The 22,232-nt window shown below is 43.8% G+C and overlaps 1 protein-coding gene across 9 annotated transcripts in view; it reads left to right on the plus strand.

Annotated features, from left to right (window-relative positions):
* Positions 1-22,232, plus strand: part of pbx3b (pre-B-cell leukemia homeobox 3b) — a 57,018-nt gene that overhangs the window by 27,976 nt on the left and 6,810 nt on the right. For 5 of the 9 annotated variants that reach the window (XM_039621211.1, XM_039621218.1, XM_039621212.1 and 2 more), the window contains exons 3-6: positions 16,314-16,555; positions 17,481-17,671; positions 18,681-18,816; positions 19,647-19,676. In XM_039621211.1, coding sequence (XP_039477145.1) covers positions 16,314-16,555; positions 17,481-17,671; positions 18,681-18,816; positions 19,647-19,676 — 599 coding nt within the window. The remainder of the gene's footprint in view (positions 1-16,313; positions 16,556-17,480; positions 17,672-18,680; positions 18,817-19,646; positions 19,677-22,232) is intronic. The other 4 variants (XM_039621214.1, XM_031743197.2, XM_039621217.1 and 1 more) reach the window with 1 other exon arrangement.

Raw genomic sequence — 22,232 nt, forward strand, 5'->3', positions numbered from 1 at the left:
TGGTGATGCTTGCACAGCCATTGTAATATGATTAGTGTATGCATTATATTATATATTATAAAGCATCTCATTTCTCTTATATTCAGAAGCAAGCTGGGGTTTTCAAAACCAGATATTATGCAGTGCTGTGATATGAGCTTGTGCTGTATGTGTAATAAAATCTTTTAATCAGAGCTCAGTGGGCATGTTATGTTGTTCAGCCATTCAATAAGCAACTGTACTACTCCCATTAACTTCTCCTTTAACACGAGCAGGAAGCCACAGAGTGGTTGGATAACAATACCTGAACAGGCTCTTCACTAGCACGGAGAGATGCCGCTAACAGTGACAAGGTCAGCATGTTCTACAGGCCCTGCACATACATTGCTCACTATAAGTAATATAAATGAGGCCGTGTTAGCCGTAAACTCACAGCGTGTTGCCTGTAAGCAAAAGGGTAACTGCGCAGGAGCAGCACCTCCAAATCTCCTCCTGAGCAGGTCTCACCGCACATAGGAGTCTGTGGCATGAAAGATAAAGCCACCTGCTTGAATCCGTCTCCAGTGTGAAGGTTTTGCACAACCGAGCAAATCAGTTTAGGTAAATATGCCAAACGGCGCTCAGTTGCACACGAATATATACACAGAAGGCACCGCTGGAATTGGCGCTACATACATGCATTAGCATGCATCTGCAAGCTCGACTAAATTTGTTGAGCATACAGCTTTAAGTGGGAGCAGAGCAGAGATTGCGTTGTTAAGGACATTCTTGTATCTACAGTGGTGTTTACTCACATTGGCTATTAATTATTAATGCAGAAGCAGTGAGAGGTTACAGCGATATGGCGCTCAGACTTTCCAAGCACTGTCTGTATGAACAGTCAACACAGTGAGTGCTTCAAAGAGGCGCTCTGAAATGTTTCAGACTCTCATGGAGAAAGCTTATTACAGTTGAAATGTTTTTCTAGGAGCCCCAGATATTCTTTGTGAACGCTATTGCCGGGAAAATATGGGGGTATTTTTTTGTTTATCTATATCAAGTGGCATGTAAACAAAGAGACAGTCAGCACTTGCGGCTCACTTGGTGTGAGTATTTCAGTTCACAAGTGAGAACTTGTTTGTGCAAAAAAAGGAAAAAATTGTTTTGTGAAGAAATAAAAATAAAAAGTGTAAAGATACGACAAAGAGCAAAGATTCCATTTACAAGTCCGAAAATATATTCTTTTCTGACGCAGCTCATCACACAACATCCGCGCAGTCCGAGGCTAATCGATTTATCCCGTTAATTTCCGACGGCGTGCGTCCAAGCAAACGCGGCCTGTGAAAGTTTTAATAACGAGGGCCGCGATAAACATCAGTTGGCCGTCTGCTCGTTTTGAGTCGACTTTGTTGCTCCTCTTGATGACACCTCTGTGGATCTGCTAATAGAGGAGGACCTGTAAGGCTATCCCCTGGCCTTTGTCTGACCTCTTTGTGGAGCTGAATTCTTCAGATGTTTGCAGGATCAAGTCGCTTAATCTGTGGCACAGACTAGGGCCAGAAAAACGAGGACAGGGAGAGCACGGAAGGGGGGGGGGGTGAAAGGGAGGAGAAGGATGAGGAGGAGGGGAAAGGGTAGCAGACAAGCGCCTCACTCTGAAGGCAAAGCATTCAGCACGCGGGGTAAAGAACTGCAAATGTCTGGCTGTTCTGCTATGCACCATTGTTTCATACGTAGCTGGAAATAGACAGAAACAGTGTAGCGGCAGAGCTCTGGCAGGCGGTGCGTTTTATTACTGCTAGACCATAGACTTCGACATTAGTGAATATGGCTCATTAAATGGCATGGAATGTTACCATTTTACATAATTCCTCCTGTATCGTTGTTGCAAATGAAATCCTGTTTCTGTCTCTGACTGCACTCCAGTCACTCAACAGCCATTACAGCTTTCCCATCATGCCCTAGCACTCCTTTAAAGTAGCTATCTATAATTTCATGTCAGTGTCACACACAAAAGGCATGCTTTACAAGCCTAATGGTTTGGCGTGGCTGATGTGGAAAGGATATTGCACAAATAAGAGCAAATCTGAAGAAATATTTGAGAATTAGGCAATGATGTATTCAGATGGCTAGGGAGACCGGGGTGGGCAACAAATATAAATAATGTATGTGGCAGGGCTCCGAAACATAAGCTGGAATTTGCTGCCGTTCTTTTTGTTCTCAATCACCTTGATGAAACAATCCCGAAGAAATGGCTTTGTGAATGAGACCACTGACAAGCTGATTTTCCACCCCTGGCATGAGACCGCTTTCTCCACTTAATGTTCTCCGATAAAGTGTAGCACAGAAGTAAACTAGAAGAGCCTCCACTCCTGACACAAGTGACAGTATTTGCATCAATTATGCAGTCTACGGCTGCGGCAGGAGGGAGACGAGTAGGGGGGGAGAGAGAGAGGGGAGGAGATAGAAGAGAAAAGGGTTCGTGACAAGACGCAGAGGCAGAAATGAGAATTTCTCTTTAAAATGCATTCTTTAGAAAATAACATTCAGGATCATTTACATGAAAGCGGCTGCAGCGGTGAACTCGACAAAGCAGCAACAAAGTCTGCAGAGCATTTTGACACTAAAGACTTTGGCAAACAGAGTACAGTATAATGGAGAGTTCTTTGTCTTCTCTGTATTCACTGTACGCTGAATATCTACTCTGAAGCGTACTGTAGGAGACAGTAAAAAAGAGGAGAATGACTGGATTGGAGCTGAGAGGAAGGCTTATTGCTAAGTCCCTTATTGCTAAATTCACTGAACCACTAGGCTGCACAGGACCAAATAAGCCTGGCAAAAAATGTGGACCCCAAGTAATGATCATTTATACACAAAATTTTCCAAAGACGGTCCAAGTGCATCAAGGTCAGCAGTTAAAATAATGTTCCGGAATTGCAATTTGACAATGTTATGCCAACAACAGCCTTTCAGAAATGTGTGTAACGGAACATATTTCCAAACCCATGAGTCTGCGATTCTTGTGAACCCCTTAGTTCTAGAGGGAGGCCGCGTGTTTATTGGCAGAGGGAATAACTTTTAAACCGTGTCCCAGTTTCAACAGACTCCAGCGCAGCATTTTATTTCACTGTGTCCAACCCTATTTCACATCCTAGTTAAGTACACTTACAAATCTGCTGTGCCATGGTTTCTAACCTCTCATACACGTGTGAATCCACACACACACATGCACACACATGCACACAGAGTCACATCACTAGGCCTGTCACCGCCTTTTATCCATCGTCAACCTTCAGCTGTATGGTTTATCCGGAGTGACACTATAGCAAAGTGCTTGACTGCTTTTTGCCAACAGACTGCAACACTTTAACTGTACTTAGTCATGCATCATTATGGCAGACTCAAAGCGGTGTGTCTGGGAACGCCTGCAGATGGTGGAGGCTGAACCATTTGGAAAGGAAGCCTCTGTGACAGTGATGCTTATTGCATGAGTAAGTGTGTATGGACACAAGAGTGCGTCTATGTAGCAGCACCGAATAGAAAACACTGCTCGGAGGAGAAAAAAAAAAGGTGCTAATTCAACAGGCTTGAGAAAACGCTCTCTGAGAGATATAATATATGAAATCTGCATGTAAGTCTTTGTTAGAAGGGGCCCTTTATATGCGTATTGATCAGTCATTGTTTACTCCAATCGATGCTGACTTGGTGAAATGCAGCCTCTTCTCTGTTCTTTGCAGGGATTTAACCCTCTCTGCATTGCATTTCGTGGCTTTGTTCTCCTCTTCAAACCTCCCTTCTGCTGAAAATGTGATAGCATTTACTGTCACTTGTCACTTTATCTTTATTTCAACAGATGACAAAGCTTTTATATTCAGCATTCTGCTCCACACATGGGTATTTTCAACAGATCTCTTCTGCCATTGAAAGATAAATGTTAACTTCATTCAATAGAAACCTCATTCAAGGTTCATACAAAGCTGACTTCTTTATTCTTTAAGGAAATGAAGAAACCATTAGCAAAATATTCACTGACGGAGAAAGAGAATCTTATCTTTATTCTGCATGACCATGCAGAGCCGTATTCCTTTTGACATCATTATGTAGAACCAATTTCTCTTTCATATCATTTCTGCTGTACTTGCATTGCCACATCTATACGCTCACTATTCTTTATTACAAAGTAGGTGGCCTAGAGGAAAAAATATGCATTTGTTCCCTATGGCATAAAATATGCATATAGGTGCCTCGTTTCATCTCCAATCTGTGTTATTCCTTTAAAAATTCACCACTGCCTGCAGTCCCTCTTTAATATTTAATTTGACAACTTTTTAATCTGTCTCTATGTGATGATGAAGTAATCGTCAGCTGTCACAAAAATGATTGAATCGTACAATGGGACTGAAGTGACTCGTAGGTTGTAGGCTTCATTATTTGTTTTTGCTTCAGCTGTAACGTGAGCTTGAGGGAAAGAAAATCCTCTTTCACACACTAATTTATCTTCCATCTTTATTCATCTCCTGCACCCTCCCGACACCCCCCACCCTCACACACACAGACACACGAAGCACGACTATATATAACAGCCATACATCATTAATACGCTTTTAGTTTGAAATCCAAATTCTACAGCCTGTTGGTATGTACGAAAAATATTTAATTGTGTATCTGTGCTACTTCAAGTCCTAGCAAGAACCACAAAGCAGTGCTAATTACTCCCTTTTCTTAGCACTGATCTTTAATGATCACATATTATCCATCAAGCTAGCTAAATAATTAGCAGGAACGTCTCACCAACGAACCGCCAACAGATGCTTTATCTGTCACAAGGTGAACATTGGTGCTATTTCTCCTCAGCGAGGTTACCAGCACAGAATCGTTTGGAAAACAAAACAAACAGATAATGAAGCAACTTAAATGAATGTTGTGGCAGATGAATGATCAGTCCCCGCTAACTCTGTAGTACCACCTCTCCTGGCCGCTCTGGCAATCTGGCCATGTCGGGCCCCCACTGTGGACCAGCATGGCACTGGGAGTTGTGTTAGCCAGTCACCCCCATAGCCCCGGGCTGCTTCTACCTTTGGTATGCTACTCAAGGTTAAAGGGATCCCAGTTGGGTGTTTAACAGTGTTGTGCTCGGATCTGAATGGCATTTTTTTTTTAAAAACTGTCTGTACTGTAGAGTGTGAGCTTAGAGAACTATCTGGAACTGTTCATCTTAGACGATTTCACATTTACAATGTAGATCCCGCTTCGCTATTTCAGCTGCAGGGTTCCTCTAGCACACCCCTAAATCCCTTCACCAGTGTTGTACTCTTATAAAGTAGCAGGGGTAAGTGATTTGAACCATTTTACTGTGAGGATCTGCTGTTTGCCGTACACATGCAGCTTTTGCTGACATTCATTTTGAAACCACTCGGAGCACTTGCGACTCAGTGTAACAATGCTGGGAAAAAAAAAAAAATGCCTGCTGAGCTCTACAGTGAATATACCTCTGACCCAGACCGAGGAAGGGGAGATTTATGAAATCCACATGTTTAATACATTTCATTTTGTCCAAGGGATTTGTATTGCTTACCACAGTATTTTAGGGTTGAAGCATTCTGTATAGTCACAGCTTGTATTGTCTGAGGAGAATAAACCCTGTCCGGTTCTGGCTGCTGAAGATTTGTTTTATAGCACCTCCTTTTCCTTAACACACATCAGCCATGCGCTGTCTGAGGTATTGCATTTTGTTGTGCTGAGGTATACACACCCCTAATCTTTAATGCATAATCCCCTGAAAATCCGCTACATAAATGAAAAAGATAACCCTCATATCAGCGTGGTGACAGAAAATAAGATAGCTGGGTAATTTAATAAAGGATTGATGCTGGCCCTGGTGTGATATGGTGTGTGACCTCTGTATATTCATTGTGTAACACGGAGCAGGTGAGCACTGCTTATAGAGAGCAGTTCTTCCTATTCTGAAAACCCATCCGGGGAGTGTAACATCCGTGGTGACACGCGGAACGCGCCATATGGATTAAAGCGCGGCGAGGGTAGTCACTGAAATATTTGCTTTCCCAAAGTGTTGATACAGTATGAAAAAAAAAGGAGAACCATGGCTACGCTTCCCTCTTGTAATCAGGTAGCAGTTATCTCAGGAAAGTGTTTGCTTACCTAATGGTGTTTCCATCTTGTGCGAGTCTGTGCCATTGGCTTCCCATTTAGACGCGCTTTCTCCCACAGTAAGTGCCAGCCTACAGAGGCTTAGCATGTAGCGCTTCTGTGTTTGTTCTGCCCGTGAGAATCAGCAAACAAGACAAACAGGCCAAGTGGGCGAGACGGAAAAGTAGTTCGAGGACGTCGCAACCGTGGTCAGCCACCGCTGTTTAGCTCATTTAGCAGCTGACCACGCCGAGTCATAAATACTGCCCCCCACCCCACCAGCAAAGCGAAGGCTTGTTTTACATCTAAAATGCACTTGAGTGTAATGTTGACAGATATAGCTTGTGACGAGTGATAGTCAGAATGTATGAGCGCCCATAATGCCGCTGTCAACCTCTGGTGCCAGACTGAAAATAAGCAGTTCACCTCTGTTTTCATTCACGAGAGTGCAGCAGACAGCACTGACTTCTCCGCTGTATTTATTGACTTGTTTTACTAGCCCGAAACAGGGTGCTTTTATACGGGCCTGCTCAGTCTTAAGACTCTCCAGACATTTACATTATTCCTGACTGAGTTACACGCACATATAAAGGAGCAAGTCCGCAGGCTAGGTTAGATATATGCTTTTTCCACCTCTCCTTCTCTCCTACATTCATACAGACTCATGCACCATTTTATTACCCCACCATTTTAGATATTGTTACACTGCACCTTTCATCCTATTACTGCTCTACTATGTTCTTCAGTGTTAATTTTTTGACTTTTCTGTATATACACATATATAAAATAGACACTGTTTTTCAGACGTGATACGTTCTCCTTATTTGAATCCTGCTAAAGCTGATTCAGTATTCGGTGTATATAAAAGCCTAGTTTTCACAAGGCTCTAAAAATCATCTTTCGCTGACTAATCTGCACGACTGCAGTGGAAGATAATGAATGCCAACACCAGAGTCACAGCAGACACTGTGATCCCCCAACACCCCAGCCCACCCCACCCAGCCTAAACCTCCAGCAGTATTTACATGATATTTCATTTTAGAATAAACCTCTTTTCTCTCCCACTGTGAAGATATTGAACTCTTTCACACAGATGTCATCTTAACCAAAGCTTATTAAAAAGATGGACATCAAAGTTGCGGGTGCCCATTTATCTTATAGCACTCTAATTGGCCACCACAGGCTAGAGAACAACTAACTCCAAAATAGGAGGCGTCGAGCAGTTGGGCTAAAGAAGAGGATGTCTAAAGACCTCTCAGTGGATTCATTGCCAATAAATCCTCTGGAATGAAAGCGGGGCTTTTCCACGGGGTGTGGAATTTCGTAAATACATTATGAAACGCGACGCGGAGAATTAAGCCAACGCTCGGGTTTGCTTTCTTTGTTCTGGTGTGTTTCGCCGGCTACGTTGTCCTCCGCCTGACCAGTGACTTCAGCGTTTGCTTGACATATTTGGAGTTTTTAACATCATTGCTGACGACATGAGGTAATGCGCTCTGAAAAGGTCAGACGGCGCAGTAGCCGTGAGTGAGCCGAGATTGCATTTCACAACTCCGTATACTATGTATTGTTTTGAATTCGCCACGGTGAATGAAACTGATTCTTTAGTCCGGAGTCACTGCTACTCCATCAAACACCACACGCCGGGCCTGAGGTGAATAATGTATTATGTTTTCCACTCAAGTGGGCAATAAAAACACAAAAACAAAGTCATTAATTGCCCACATACAGTAACCAAATGCCATCAAGAGCCTGTGCTCTCATTAACCTGGCACCTAATTATCTGCCTCCAGTCTGAGTCCTGACAAGCCCTACCGTCTGAACCCTCAGCTCGGTTGTGTTGTGTTGTGTCAGCACTCGCCAACCACAGCCAAGGCACCATTAGGTACAAAGAAGACAAAAGCTTCTCGCAGCAAAGGTTCCCTCTGCATGCGCCACCACAATGTTCCTCCTGTTAATGCCTTCCCTTCCAATTAAATCTGCAACTGTTAATTATTGTAATTATGAGAGTGAGCTCCCAGCTCTACCCCCCTTCAACCCCTCCCTCGCCGGTGTGTGGAGACGCTACGGGAGCTGTTGTGTTGCTTCAGTGGCGCCTCGTCTCTGCTCCACTGAAGCCTTAGCGGGGAATTGGATGCGGAGGGGGACGTGGTACACATGACAGGGGTGACGTGAGGGAGATTGCATGGTTCATCTTCGGTAACTGGGCAAGCAAGTCACAGCCAATGGCCACACCTCCAGTCTAACTCATTAAATGTTGTGTAAAGTACATGCTGGGAATAATTAGCACCAAATAACCTCTTTTTTTGCTACCTTGCTTTCAGGGTGTCATTAAAAAAAGTGGAGTATCCTCGGCAGGTGTGCAATACAATCAAAATAAAATGAGAAAAATGATATTTTCCTCTTTTTCCACAAACGTGCAACTATTATTTTGTCCCTTTCTCAAACTATATTCTTGCTGTGTTCTTTGAGAGTCGCTTGCGATGGATCTGAAGTGATGGGCTGAGTATAAGGAGAGCTGAAAAAGAGTGGATGGCAGGCCGGCTGCCTGTTAAATCTCTGCGTGTCTCAACATCCTCTTTGGCCTGCTTCTGTCACAAGCTGTTGTTTGGCCTGGACCTGATCTGCCCAGCCACTCCTTGCACTGCACTCTGCAGACCTAGCAGTAACCTGCAACATGGCTCAGACTCAGGATGCTTCCAGAAAAAGCGCTGTCGTCCTGGGTGCATTCAGCCTCAGATACTGGAGGTGGATGTGTTTTTGTGAGCTTTATCAGTCCCCACCGAGAATCAGCACGTCAAGTGCAGTCTTATTCCGATGTCATAACCCCGCTTGCCTCGTAGCAGAGTCCTTACACGCTAGCACGGCTAGCAAAACATTCTGGCTTTACAATTTGGAGCTGAATTCTCTTCTATAAAAGACACTGAAGGAAAGAGCAGCTCCTTCTGCTTCAGGCAATGCAGCCTTTTCGTGGATACACTGCAAAATCTAAATGATGGACTGTCAACTCTCTTGCAGAAATGGCACTGCAAAGAATAATCTCTCTGGCAGTGGATCATGGTTGGCTGTATGCTACCAATGCCTTTTCTTTGTTTATGTGAGCATCTAGCCTTTGCACGCACACGTGCAGACATGGACGTATGCACATGCACAGATACACACAAATACAGAACACACACACATAAACACACACAGACAAAATGCTTCCAGCCCAAATCCTTTCTTTGGAAGCATACAGTGAAATATATGGGATTAATAACCTGAATAGCATTATTTTTCACCTCTAGCCTTTAAAATAATGCATGCTTGGCTTAGTGTCTGGGCAAAGTTTTGCCTGCGTATTTGCCTGGTTATCGGTGTGTACAAGACCTGCTGTGTGACCTGGTTTCATGCAATCTCCATCTTCTAATTAGGAGGCTGTAGAAAGGCTGGAACGAGAGGAGGAGTGATTAGTTGCCGTTGGGTATTTCATAAGTGGCTTTCAGTGCCACATTTGCATTATTTGCTTGGGGTCTGAATAACAAATCAGCCTACCTTTCCAGCAAATTGAGGCTAGCAGCTAAAGACCATCAATACATGAAATATAAAATGAAACTGAAGAAAAGAAATAAGCAAAACATGCTAACACAATATAGGGGGCAATAAAATGAAATATTGAAACATGAGATGCAATAACGGTCTCAAAGTGATCTACGCTCCACGTGCTAGTCTAGATGAGGCTTACAGATATTATTTGACTAATAAGGGTGGGGGACAAATTAAAGGGAAGGCATAAATAAATGAGTGGAAAAATACAGTGACTACAGGTACACAGGAGTTAAGCAGCTGGCATTCGGTCGTGCAAAGACAACTTGTGAAGCAGTGGGTCTGATTCTTGGACAGTAAAACTCTCTGTCCCCCCACCCATATTTCTCTTCACTGGTGAAAGAGTGGTTTCATTGTTGGGACACAGATGGCAGGGGCTTCAGTCACAAAGACTGCTCCGCTAGTGCTTCAGTAAGAACACTGACTTAAGTGACGTCTGCATTGAGATCTGTGGGAAAGATGGTCAGAAACTGCTATTGGCCTGTGATGCTTGTGCACTAGAGCAACATTCAGGGAAAAACAAAAGAGCAACTCTTCCCTAGCTGACTTGAGAATGCCAATGCAGCATGTGATCAGTCTCGGCAACAGTAGACTGTTGACAGTTACATAGAGAGGGATATTACAGCAGTATTGCAGTCCTTAAACTGATCCCTACAAAGATAGATGCAGATTTGAAGGTTCAGAAATTTAAAAACTATCACTGGTTTAGAGATGCAGGAAAAAAAAGGGGGACATTGTTGGATGATTCATCCCTTACCGACACCAACAGAGGGTGTAGGTCTGTCACCTACTGAGAGCCTAGTGAGGCAGTTCGAATATGTGGGGGCGGAGGGGTTTCTCATGTGGTTTGTGTCCACTTGTCCCCTGTAGAGGGAAGTGTCACTGCGGATCTTACCGGTGAAACATTCCTGTCTTGATGGGAGTGGTCTCTCCCAAGATGACAGTGTTTTTTGACCACTTTATTTGTTTCAAATAACAAATAAATGAAGATCAGCTGGAGCTCAATCCTCCAGCTGAATCCCAAAGATGTATAAAACCAAAACCAAGGCACACTGAAGCTGCTGTGGAAGATTTTCCTGTCATTTGTTCCCATTCTGTTTATCGAGCGTATGTTATGTTTGTCCTAGGTTTTGGTGCGACTCCCTGAATACCACACGGATGTCTCTGTGTTTGTTGCTCATTCTGTGACCAGCGGACCATGTGAACCACGTGAGCCCTATGTTGGAGCCCCATGCTGTACGTGTCCTGTAGGGTCAGTCAGTGTGCTGATCTGTAGCGGAGGTCCTGTCCGCTCATTTGGCCAGTCTCCCCCGACCGCCGCGTGTGTCCGCCACCACCAGGCCTGGTCAGCCATCACTGAACCACTTGGCTGTTTGCCCACATTTGAGTCTTAGAGGGCAGGAAACAAAGTGGGCACTCACATATCCACATATAAACACACAAATGCACACACACACACACACACAGGGGTGCGCGCACACACATGATCGCAGCGAGTGACAGTGGCTCTTGTTTACTCAGCCCTCCCACCCTCCCTCGCTCTCCTTTCATCCTCTCCCTCTAGTCTGTCATGTTGTGTGTCACTTCCCACAAATGTCAGTGCCACCGTGGGACAGTGATTAATTTTGGTGTGCCTGGCAAAATGTCTTCAAGATGTCTGTTTGGGTTGTCTTTTCCCACCCCCTTTTCCCACCCCCGCTCCTCGCATGTCTTGGAGTTGTGGGTCGAGAGTGGCATGCCCCCCCCTCCCACCCCAATGCTGTCACAGCTTTTTTTTGGGGGGGGGGGGAGGAGTGCCTCATCATCACCAAGGGACAAAGGCTACCTGAACTGACAGAGATCTTCTTTTCTGACCAGAGCCACTTTTTGTCACTCCCCAGCGCCACCATCTCCATGCGCTGTCTGTTTAGTGTGTGCTGGTGGTGTATGATGGGAGAAGTCTTGACCCAGCACTGGGGGGCTGTAACACTTCACTGTCAGCGCGGCTGATTAGCTTATCACTCACTGCACTGGGAGGAAATACATCATCAGTCCAGACAGGGATTCCCCAGTTTAGGGCCCATTCCCTGTCTTCTACTGCTCGGCATTTAATCACCACACTCTTTGTCCCTTCCAGTGTTTCAGCCTCACCTCTAAAAAAACAATCCTTAGCGCCTCACAATGGGCGCTTTCTTCCTTTCCGGTGTTTTTATAGTAAAATCAGAACAGCTGCATTATTCACAGCGTTTGAGCTGGAGACAGACAATATATCCATTTGCACTGACACAGATATTGTCCATGTGGAGGAAAGCAGACTGAGCCATCTTCCCAAATTATTCTTTTCAGCTCACTCAACAAAGAAAGTGAAACACAAAGTGGCAAATGTGCTTTGGCTTCCCCACAGAGTGGTATCAGGTATGGTAATTACCCTGCCATTAACATTGGGAATAGTTAATGTGTATTAATGTGTTAATGGCATGTTAATTACTGTACATGTTAGAGAGAGAGAGCCCACAGGCATTCTCTCAGATTCTTTGTGCCATGTGGATGTAGGCCAATCTAAAAAAAAAAAGCCTTTAAGAACGTCGATGAAAGAGGATTCTTATGTTTCATTTGACAGAACAAAAGATTTTCAATGGTAATTTGATCCAGCTCCCCGCCTCTCGAGCTGAAGGTTACCGATCCAGGCGCCACGACAAAGGAGATGATATGAAGTCAAAGGAGACGTGGAACGCGGCTGTAGTGACACTGGCCTCTTTGTGAAATGGATACTCTAAGCCCTCTGTAGTCTCTAGTGTTTTGCTTTGGCAGCGGGTTTTAATAACACGGTGGATTAGAAGCCCTGGATCCCGAGTGCCAAGCTTAAGTTAAAGCTCACCTTGGACGAGCTTCAGTAACAGGCTAGAAGCCACGGTCCCGCTCTTCCTTCCAGACGATTCTCTCCTCACACCATCAACTCCACGGCTTTAAGAGAGATGACCTTTGCAAATATTGACAGAAAATAAATTCTGTTTCGATTAGTTGGCTTTGGGAGACCTTTGTGGATCGATGCAATTAGATGAACAGACTGTCGATATGTGGCCGGAGCTGTTCACTAGAGGCAGTGGGTAGGAGAGGACTGCAGGAGGTCAGGGTTACTTGTAATGAACAGGATGTTTTGGAAACAGCGGTGGAAGTAACCGAGCCACAGCGCGTATCATCTAAACATAGGTTACTTCACTGCTTCGCAGAACTTTTAATCTCGAAAAGTCCTTTAGCTATTGAGAGAAAAGTATAGCAAAAAATAAATAAAAATCTCTGGCTTCATCTGCAAGAAGCGCCGCTCTTCCAGTGTATCATCTCGTGTCTGACAGTGCACTGAGCGAGGCAGAATATGGTGGAGAAGCCCAGAGCCACCCCTGCACTCTTCAGCAGGCCACATTAACCCAGCGGGGCTCTTCCTTTATGGCTCTCCTGCTCACACTTCAGTGATGAGAGTAAACAAGCAGCGGGGCAAAGGTCAGCTAAGCCCACAGAATAAAAGAGGGCACAAGGGGGAAAAAGAGGTGGGAGGAAAGGAGAGCAGCCCGAGGCAGTGCTCAGATCGCTGTCAGGGCTTCAAGCAGGGAATGATGTACGAGACAACGGCCCCGAACCGGAAATGATTATAAACAGTGAACAGGGGAGAGTGTATGAGAGAAAAGGGCTGCATTGCCTTTATCTGTCAAATTTGTTACATCCACGGATCAGATAATGACAGTGAAACCTGTAAAAAGTGAAAAGAAGAGCCACCCCTAACTGATAGGGAAGGATTAATCACAGCGTCTCCTTTTGTCTCAGCCACAGAAGAGAAATGAGGAACAATCATATATGCAAGTGCTTTTTTTTTTTTACCCGGCTACCCCACCTGTATTGTTGAATGACAAATGAGGCCGATTAAGGACATGTGACATTATTATTACAATTTCTCATTTTTTTTCCCTTTTATATCATGAAATGCGCCCTGGTAATTAAGTGAGCGAGCATCATCATCAAGCCCACGTGTAATAACTGGAAGATATGGATTTTTCTTTCTTAAATTCCTTTTCTTCTTTTCTTTTTCCTTTTTTCTTTTGCTTAGAGGCTTTACCAAGGTGACATGACTCCCGCACTTTCCCCTCGCACCGAGATTAATCCCACTTTGACTGTGGAGGTGGATTAAAGCTAAACTCGGGTGCCCAAACTTGTTTTAATACCCATATCATCAGACAAAAACAGGATAAAGATTTGAGCAGGAAAAGCAGCATTGCAAAATGTTACTGTGGAATTGCGAGTTACTATACAGATTTGTCAACCACACAGCAAATTAAAGATATTATCTCGCTTGAGCTTATATTGTGGAAGTTGTGTGATGACGCCGAGCTTAGCTCCTCCAACAAAGGTGCGCGGAAAAGAGACAGCGAGGCAGAGATATGCGTTTCGCTCTTATTCTTTCTTTAATTTTTACTATTTATGTGGTTGAGATGAACTCACTATCCCTCCCATAACATGTGTTATGAATGACCAGCCAGAGCCGGCGTGGCACAAATACACCCTGGTGGACTCCTGCAGGGCCGTCTCCTTCTCGGAGCAGCGCAGTAATCATTTTTATCCTGCTGATTTCCTAAATAGAAATGGACACGTATGATAAAAATGTCACGGCCACTCCACATGTCAGCGGACTAACAGGATTACGTGTCACTTTCTAATGCCTCGCTCTGTTTTCCTTTGCCGTGAATGGCCACAGTATTGCACACAGGAACTTTGTGGTAATATATGGTAAGAGACAAGTAGCTCTTTATGGCCTTAGATTATTTAGTTTGAATGAAACCAGTGATTTATGCCCATTTAGCTGAAAAGCCCTGTAAATTCCCTCAGCTGCATTTCCCCTGGATATGGAGTGAGTGGAGTGAAAGTGACAACTAGGTTTGGTGTGGAAATGTACGCCGCGTCCCAGAGTTATATTTAATATACCTGACATGAAAAACGTGGCTACCTACTTACCACCACCCGCAGCACAAAGAAAAGTGCAGCCTGCTGAGTTTGCGTTGATTCAGAGAGTGGGTGTAAACACTGAATTAGGGAAAATATGAACCGTCGTGGCAGACAAACCACCAGCTATTAGAGCATGTTGAGATCCCGAGCCGGGCATCTGGTCAGTCACATTTGAATCATGTGCCGTTTTGTTTCACGCAGCACAAACTGGAATGGAAACAGTCGAGTCTGTCCAGAATGATGGCTTTGGGTGGAGTTGTGCAGATGCAGCGTGATGTGGATGAGGGTTAGTGGAGCAGCGGCATATTGTCCACATGGATGGCTTGGCTCTGCAAAGCCTGATGGAGCTTTGTCCAGCATCTCAATGTCTCCAGCACAAATAGCCACATTCATCCACTCCTTTCACACCATTACACCTAAAAGACTCAAAGCCAGCCGACCTATAAATAGAGGAAAATTTGTTTTTCAGTGGCATTGCAGTTGAACAAACCACCAACGGGGATGAAAACATCAGAAAAGAGGTTACACTGTGGGCTTTTTTTAACCTACGATTGTGTTTATAAGAGACATATTAAGAAGAAAGGGAGTGTTTTCTCTCTAGTATTTACTCTTGTGGACGGCTCGCAGGGTCAGTCGGTCAAAGCACGGTAAAAAGGGCTTCTCTGATTGCATGCCTACTGGCTGACACAATAGAGCCACTAATCTTCTTATTTAGAATCCAAAGGCTAGCCATATCTTAATGAAGCTGTAATGAGCTCTTGAAAATCCCTGAATTGCGGGAGGGATTATTGAATTGAAACAACTCTGGTAATCATAACGTTTGAGTAGCCACTCAGTATTTACTGCCCATTGAGCCACATTTTTATCCACTTACTAGACTTGATTGCTCGAGCGTGTTTTTGGTGTAATTTTGACCTGCGAGAGCTTTTTTTTTGTTTGTTTTCTGAAAAGCCTGACATTGTGGTTTCACTGCCAGCGCATCCAGGTGTGCATGTAGCCCGCGCTATCTGCTGTGTGATTACGACCTGCTGACAGCCTGGCGAGACAGACCAGAGGAAATAAACAGCACCATCTGAAAACAAACACAGAAATCAGGCTTTGCGCTTTGCATGCAATTCACAACGCAATTTTTTCCTTATTATTATTTCATAGCTCAGTCTTATAATGGCCTAGATTCCTCTTAAATTAAATTAACTGAAGATTCAAAACTCACAAGGAAATAGACGCGAGTCAAACAGTAGTTACTTTTGTGGATTTCCCAGCATTCACTGTGTGAAAGACAGACACTTACTAGAGGTATAGTTTTCTGTTTAGCATCCTTTCACAGAGTAGAAGTGCCACTTCACCATTGAGCATTTGTCAGTTTATGGATGTTGCTGTCATGTCAGCCTTCCCGTACACACAGTGTGCAGCGCAGTGTGTAAATAAAAGAGAACAGGCGTACACATGGGCGACAGGAACACAGCATATACACAGGAGGCTCTCAGTTCCTACCTGACGGGGAAACATCACAGTATCAAACGATATAGAGTCAACGCTTCTGGTTTCAGCTGTTCTGACTCATTCTCTTATTAATAATGTTACTTTTCCCATCTTAATTCATCTCTTGAATGCATTTGCTGAAACGTGTCCCTGTTTCTGTGTCTCTGCAGGTCTCAGCATCCGTGGTGCTCAGGAGGAGGACCCCCCAGACCCTCAGCTCATGCGTTTAGACAATATGCTGTTGGCAGAGGGAGTAGCGGGACCAGAGAAAGGTGGCGGATCTGCCGCCGCAGCCGCCGCCGCCGCCGCCTCGGGCGGGGCAGCCGACAATTCAATCGAACATTCCGACTACAGAGCCAAACTCACCCAGATCAGACAGATTTACCACACAGAGCTGGAGAAATACGAACAGGTGAGGAGGGAGCTTTACAACCCCAAGGTTAAGATCCTCCCAAGAAATGCCTCCCGAATGAGTTTTTATTGGAAATAGCACACACCCTCCAAAATGTTCTTTATGCATTATTCCACGTGACTACCAGCTTTCAAATTTCACTTTGTGTTTAAATGTTTAAAAGCCACTGAGTTGTACTTTCACAACTGCAGACTGTGGCGAATATGTACGATAGAGGAGGATGTGGGAAAAAAAGCAGCTCGGGAAAAAGCGAAATTGCCGTATTATTCACTGTGTTGTAGTTGATTATAGAGATCCAAAGGAGTGCCCCAGTCATCTGTGTTAAATGAAAGTATGATCAGCTCTTTCACCCAGCACTTTGAGCCTGCCATTAAACACGGGCATTATGGGTGAAAATAGAAGGTGAAACTGTGATGCCTCAGCAAGCCAGTGAGGTAAATTAGAGTAATTTACTTTGTGCTCTCTGCGAGAGAGGAGGTGGGTATGCGGGGGCACGCAACACTTCGCCTGGAGTAAATGCATCTTTCTTAAGGGTGTTTCCAGGTTTTAATTATCTAAATGTAAATACTTAACAAATTTTACTCAGAGTAATGAGCTAAAGTGTGCACTACGTAAATGAGTTATTCTAATTAATCATGTATGAACTACCGTGTTAACGAAAAGCTGCTTAACTTCAGTGCATTAAGGCCAGGCCAAATTGCAGATCTGCATTTATTCTGAGATGACTTCACCTATTATGTCACAGTTATATGCAAACACTGCACTCCGTGGAAGCTTTTATCAGCGTGCATATTAACTCATTTAATACATGAAAAATGGATATAACTTTAACACATCAGTCAGGAGCTTTTTAAAGTTCTAAAACAAACAAACAACAAAAACCCCACCTCACGTTGGTTGTTTTTGTCACTCTTTCTCTTGGCAGGCATGTAACGAATTCACTACCCACGTGATGAACCTGCTGAGGGAACAGTCTCGTACGCGGCCCATTTCTCCCAAAGAGATTGAGCGCATGGTGGGAATCATCCACCGTAAGTTCAGTTCCATCCAGATGCAACTGAAGCAGAGCACCTGTGAGGCTGTCATGATCCTGCGCTCCAGATTCCTTGATGCCAGGTCAGTTGATCGCGTGTGCTTAGTGCGAATGCGTGCGCGCGTGTGTGTAGGTAGAAAGTTTCGACTTTTTTATTGCTTCTGCGTGACCCACATAAGTAAATCCAGTGGGCGAGGTCATTTTTAGACGGCGTGCAGGTCTGAAGTTTCTTTCCACTTTTCTGGCACAGCACACAGTGTGAGCACTGCAGAGATGCATGATTTTAATTATGCCCATGTTCCATGCGTTATCCATTTCCAAGACAATCATGCCCTCACACCTGAGAGCAGTTAGGACCCAAATGAAATGGGGGCCGAGTCATGTGTAATGGATGGAGGGGAGGTCATCAGCAGGTGTTGTGGATTACTCTAATCACTAACAGTATGGTGCATTGTAGAAGCTCTGTGGAGAGAAGCACAAGTTTGGGCCAAACAAGCCAAGTGGAAGCACATTTGCTGCCCACTGCCTGTGTGAAGCGCAGTAAACAAGGCAAAATAAGCAAATGCTCAACAACATGATAAGTAGTGCCCTGGGAGGGAAGGGGACCCAGATCTAGTTAGAGTTTGCTTGTTTCTACTGGAGATCCCTGGGGCTGTGGCACTTCAGGAACAATGCTCAACTGTGCATGCCATGATTTCTATAATGTACCGAGATGCACTCCGACTGGGCTTTGCGCTCCATCATGAAGCCCACCCATCCGCTGCACTAAACTCTACACATTACACGCTTGGACTAGAGATTGGAGACCAACACACCAAATTAAACATTGTATGTATTTTGCAACGGTATGTGTGTGTGTGTGTCTGTCTGTGTGCTTGTCAGTTTATTGGTTGTAGTTTTTTGTGTGTTGATGAGGCTCTTGGAGCAGGACACGATATCCTGCTCCTGAGGGCCCTTAGAGCCCATTCCTCATTATTTTCACCATTTATGTGTGAGATTGATTGTGCAATTTGTGCAATCCAAATGGATGAGTTAATGCTGGTCTCACTAATAGGCTTGCTCGGTGTTTCTCTCGTTTTGCTCCCCACTCAGGCGGAAAAGGAGAAACTTCAGCAAGCAGGCAACAGAAATTTTGAACGAATATTTCTACTCGCACCTCAGCAACCCGTATCCAAGCGAGGAGGCAAAAGAGGAGCTGGCCAAGAAGTGCAGCATCACAGTTTCCCAGGTGGGTAGTGCTCGTCTAACAGTAGCTGGTGGGTAATCAAGGTGGGAAAGGCTAAAAGCCTTGAGGGATAGTTACCGTAGGTCGCACCACCAAGGCGCAATGTCCTTTGCTAACCTTGACATTGTGACTTCCTAATGATCCTTCAGTCAAGGCTGGTCCCAGTCAGTCAGAGCAGGGCCACAGGGAAGGGAGGCCTGTATCATCTTAGCCTCAATCAAAGCACTATGCTGTCCTTCCTTAGTCGCCCCAGCGCTGGGTCCCCTGCCATTTTTCCCCCTCATTCCCATCCACCATGTGCGCTCTCTCTCTCTCTCTTGCCTGGTCAGTCGCTCAGGTCATATGGGGAAAAAAAAAAAAAATGGCATCATCCATTACTTTAAGAAAAGCGGTCACTCCGGTGCTTCAAAAACACTGGATGATCCTGGGTATTTACTCATATGTTTGCTCTTCAAGTGACCTTGCAGGAGTCTGCTAATTCTGTTATATTTCACACTTAAAAAGTCAACTTTCCAATTCGATATCTATCATAGCCTCCTCATTGGGTAAACCTGAAGGCAATATCTCTCACACCTAACCCCCACATCCAAAGTATTATTACCCTGTCTTCTCTTTTTTTTCCTCCCCCCTTTGCTATGATTGTGACTACTATCTAGATTTTTTTATTCTCCATTGTTCTATGGTTGTCCTCTTGAGACACAATATCAGAGAAACATGAATCTATACAATAATCTGCAGTGTTTTGTCTGTGTGGGGAGGGGGTGATGAGGGGTATATTGAGTGTAGTCATGAAGAGTCAGATACTGTAAAAGCCCATTCTTTTTTGCCTTCAGGGGGTGGGAAGCACCATCACAGTATCACAGGTATGTCATAACTTCTCCTGATCCACTGTTTTCATTTTTTTGTACCTCCTTTGTTCATGTATGTAATGGCCTCACAGTTGTCCACTGCACAGACCCTCCCTCTCTTACACTATTGGATCCATGCTAATGCTATAATATCAAATTTAAAGTTTGAATTTACATTAAAGAAAGAGTGGCTAAGCTATATCAGCATTTACATCCCACTTTTAACAAGAGATTGCAGCCTATTTTTAATGTTTGACATCTTTACACTACACCCATATTATCACCATACTATGTGTGTACAAATGTGTCACATGTAATTTTTACTTTCTGGCTATGGTTTATGACATGATTTATTTGTTTTCTTTTGATTTGATTTTATTGTTGTTTTGTTTTCTTGTAGAAGATTGAATAATTGTGTGGTCTTTTTTAAATCTTGAACCCCCCCCTTCCAAAAAAAATTGCACTCAGAGTTTATTTATATCCCTCCCACCTCATGATCACTGTGTGATTTACAGCAGTTAAAGAAATGGGCATCGCTGTCTGAGTGTCTCCCAAAGCAGTCCGCGGAACCAGTTCCCATGAGAACAAATAAGTCTTTGCAGAAATTAGAGGGCTTTTAAAAATTCACCTGAACTCATCCCGGGCCCCATTAGTGGTGTACTCCTCGATAAGCGGAGGCCATGGCAGACATCATTATTGACTTATTCTTAGTGCTTTGGCTCATTTTAGGAGGGTAACAGAGTGAGAGGCTTGACATAATGCTGGGTTCACTATAAGTATGTTATCCCTCACTGTGGCCCAGCCTTTCATATATGGCTTACTGTGGTCACACTGCAGGCTGGACTAAGTAACCCCCCCCCCCCCCCTTTTTTTGGTGCTTTCTTGATTGCACAAGTAGTTCATTAACTAAACACCATCAGTTGTGAATGGTATGCCAATATAGCTTTGCAGCTTTGCTCAATACATCTTTGCTGATGAAACACCCTGCATCATTTTAACAGGGATCATTGAAAATGAAGTCATCTTCAAGTCAAGCGCTCACTCAGATTCCAGCAGTCCAAACGCCACATTTCCTTTCTATTATTACTTTTAATGCCCTTAAAATACCCTTGAGTTAACAAAATTGCAGATGTCTGTTTCATGTCCGATTTCTGCTTGAGCACATAACTGATGCACAATGATGTACTTAAGGTGGTAACATTACCTAGTGCGAGACCAGGTCTTATTTCCTTTTTTATTCATTTAATTTTTTTTTATTATTATTATTATTTAATTTGCATGTGCATTGCAGTAAGGGCTAAGGGCATGGGATATGATGGATGTAGTTTGTGTTGAGGTGTGTGGATGCTTCAGAGGCCACCTTTGATGTAATATGTGTCAATATAACACTGGTTAACTGTTAAACCTGATTCCACCACAGGGTTAATATGTTCAATCTGTTATAATGCAAAATGTATGACACCCTGTCCAATATTTCAGCTATTTAAAAAAAGAAATAATTTCAAAGCAGCGAATGCTTTATTTTTTGTATTTGATCTTACAGTAGGGCATTGCAAGTTTACTTTTGGCTCATGCATTGGTCATATATTGATCAGTAAGCAGTATTTATCTGAGACACAATGAAATAGTCCAAACTCTTAACTACAGTGTGCAACAATGAAGCCAGTGGTATCATAGCTTTGCACAGGAAGTCTGCATTGTCATGACACAATCGCTGCCTTTGAGTGCAGGTGGTGTCAGGTAATTCTTACCAAACATAGGAGTCAATTGAATGCATGGTCTGCTACGAGATAAAAGGAAATTAGTTCTGTAGATTGGGTTGTGCTGCACACACCTTGCGGTGCTGTGCATCTATTCAATATTTTAGCTGAACCCGAGAATCACTAAAGCCAGAGTTCATCGGGCAGGAGAGAAATGTGTGTGCAGAATAAAGAAGGGTGGTATAACATCCACAAGATGTGACGCCACCGCGGCTGAGTCTGTCCAGACTGCTGAGGCTTGTAACACAATAAATGTGTGCACTACAGTCATAACACACTAAAAAAAAAATCTATTAATTTTATGAAATAATCAGTCATATTTTATTGCAGGATTTGCCTCCTTTCTGATGAAAGTAATATGCGATGAAAGTAAACTAGTGTATAGTCTGTATCCATTAAGTCAAATTTAATGATAAAAATAGGTCTGAACGTGCAAACACCACAACTGGCCACAACTGACATTTTAATAAATGCAGATCTGTTTAATGCACTGTTTTTATGAACATTTTGTTAAATTAAACAGACTGATGAGCTTTACAAAACATTTTATATGATTTTTCAGGGGTTTGTGGGCACGTTGCGAGCTGTCCAAAAGAGCAACAATATTGCATCGTCTTAGGCTCTACAATCCACTCTAAGCAGGTTAAGTAAAAAGGATGATGGCCAGGGCTTTCATTGCTTCCAATTAAGCCTTGCTTGTTAGTTTAACCTCTAGGTAAACCCATCAAACAATTGATGTCAAGGAAACCCTGCCAACAGTGGGCCTCGCCTGAATGGTCATTAATTTTAATTGCCTAGATATTAAAGATTT

Source organism: Oreochromis aureus, linkage group 12 (genome assembly GCF_013358895.1).
Source record: "Oreochromis aureus strain Israel breed Guangdong linkage group 12, ZZ_aureus, whole genome shotgun sequence".
Classification (NCBI taxonomy): domain Eukaryota; kingdom Metazoa; phylum Chordata; class Actinopteri; order Cichliformes; family Cichlidae; genus Oreochromis; species Oreochromis aureus.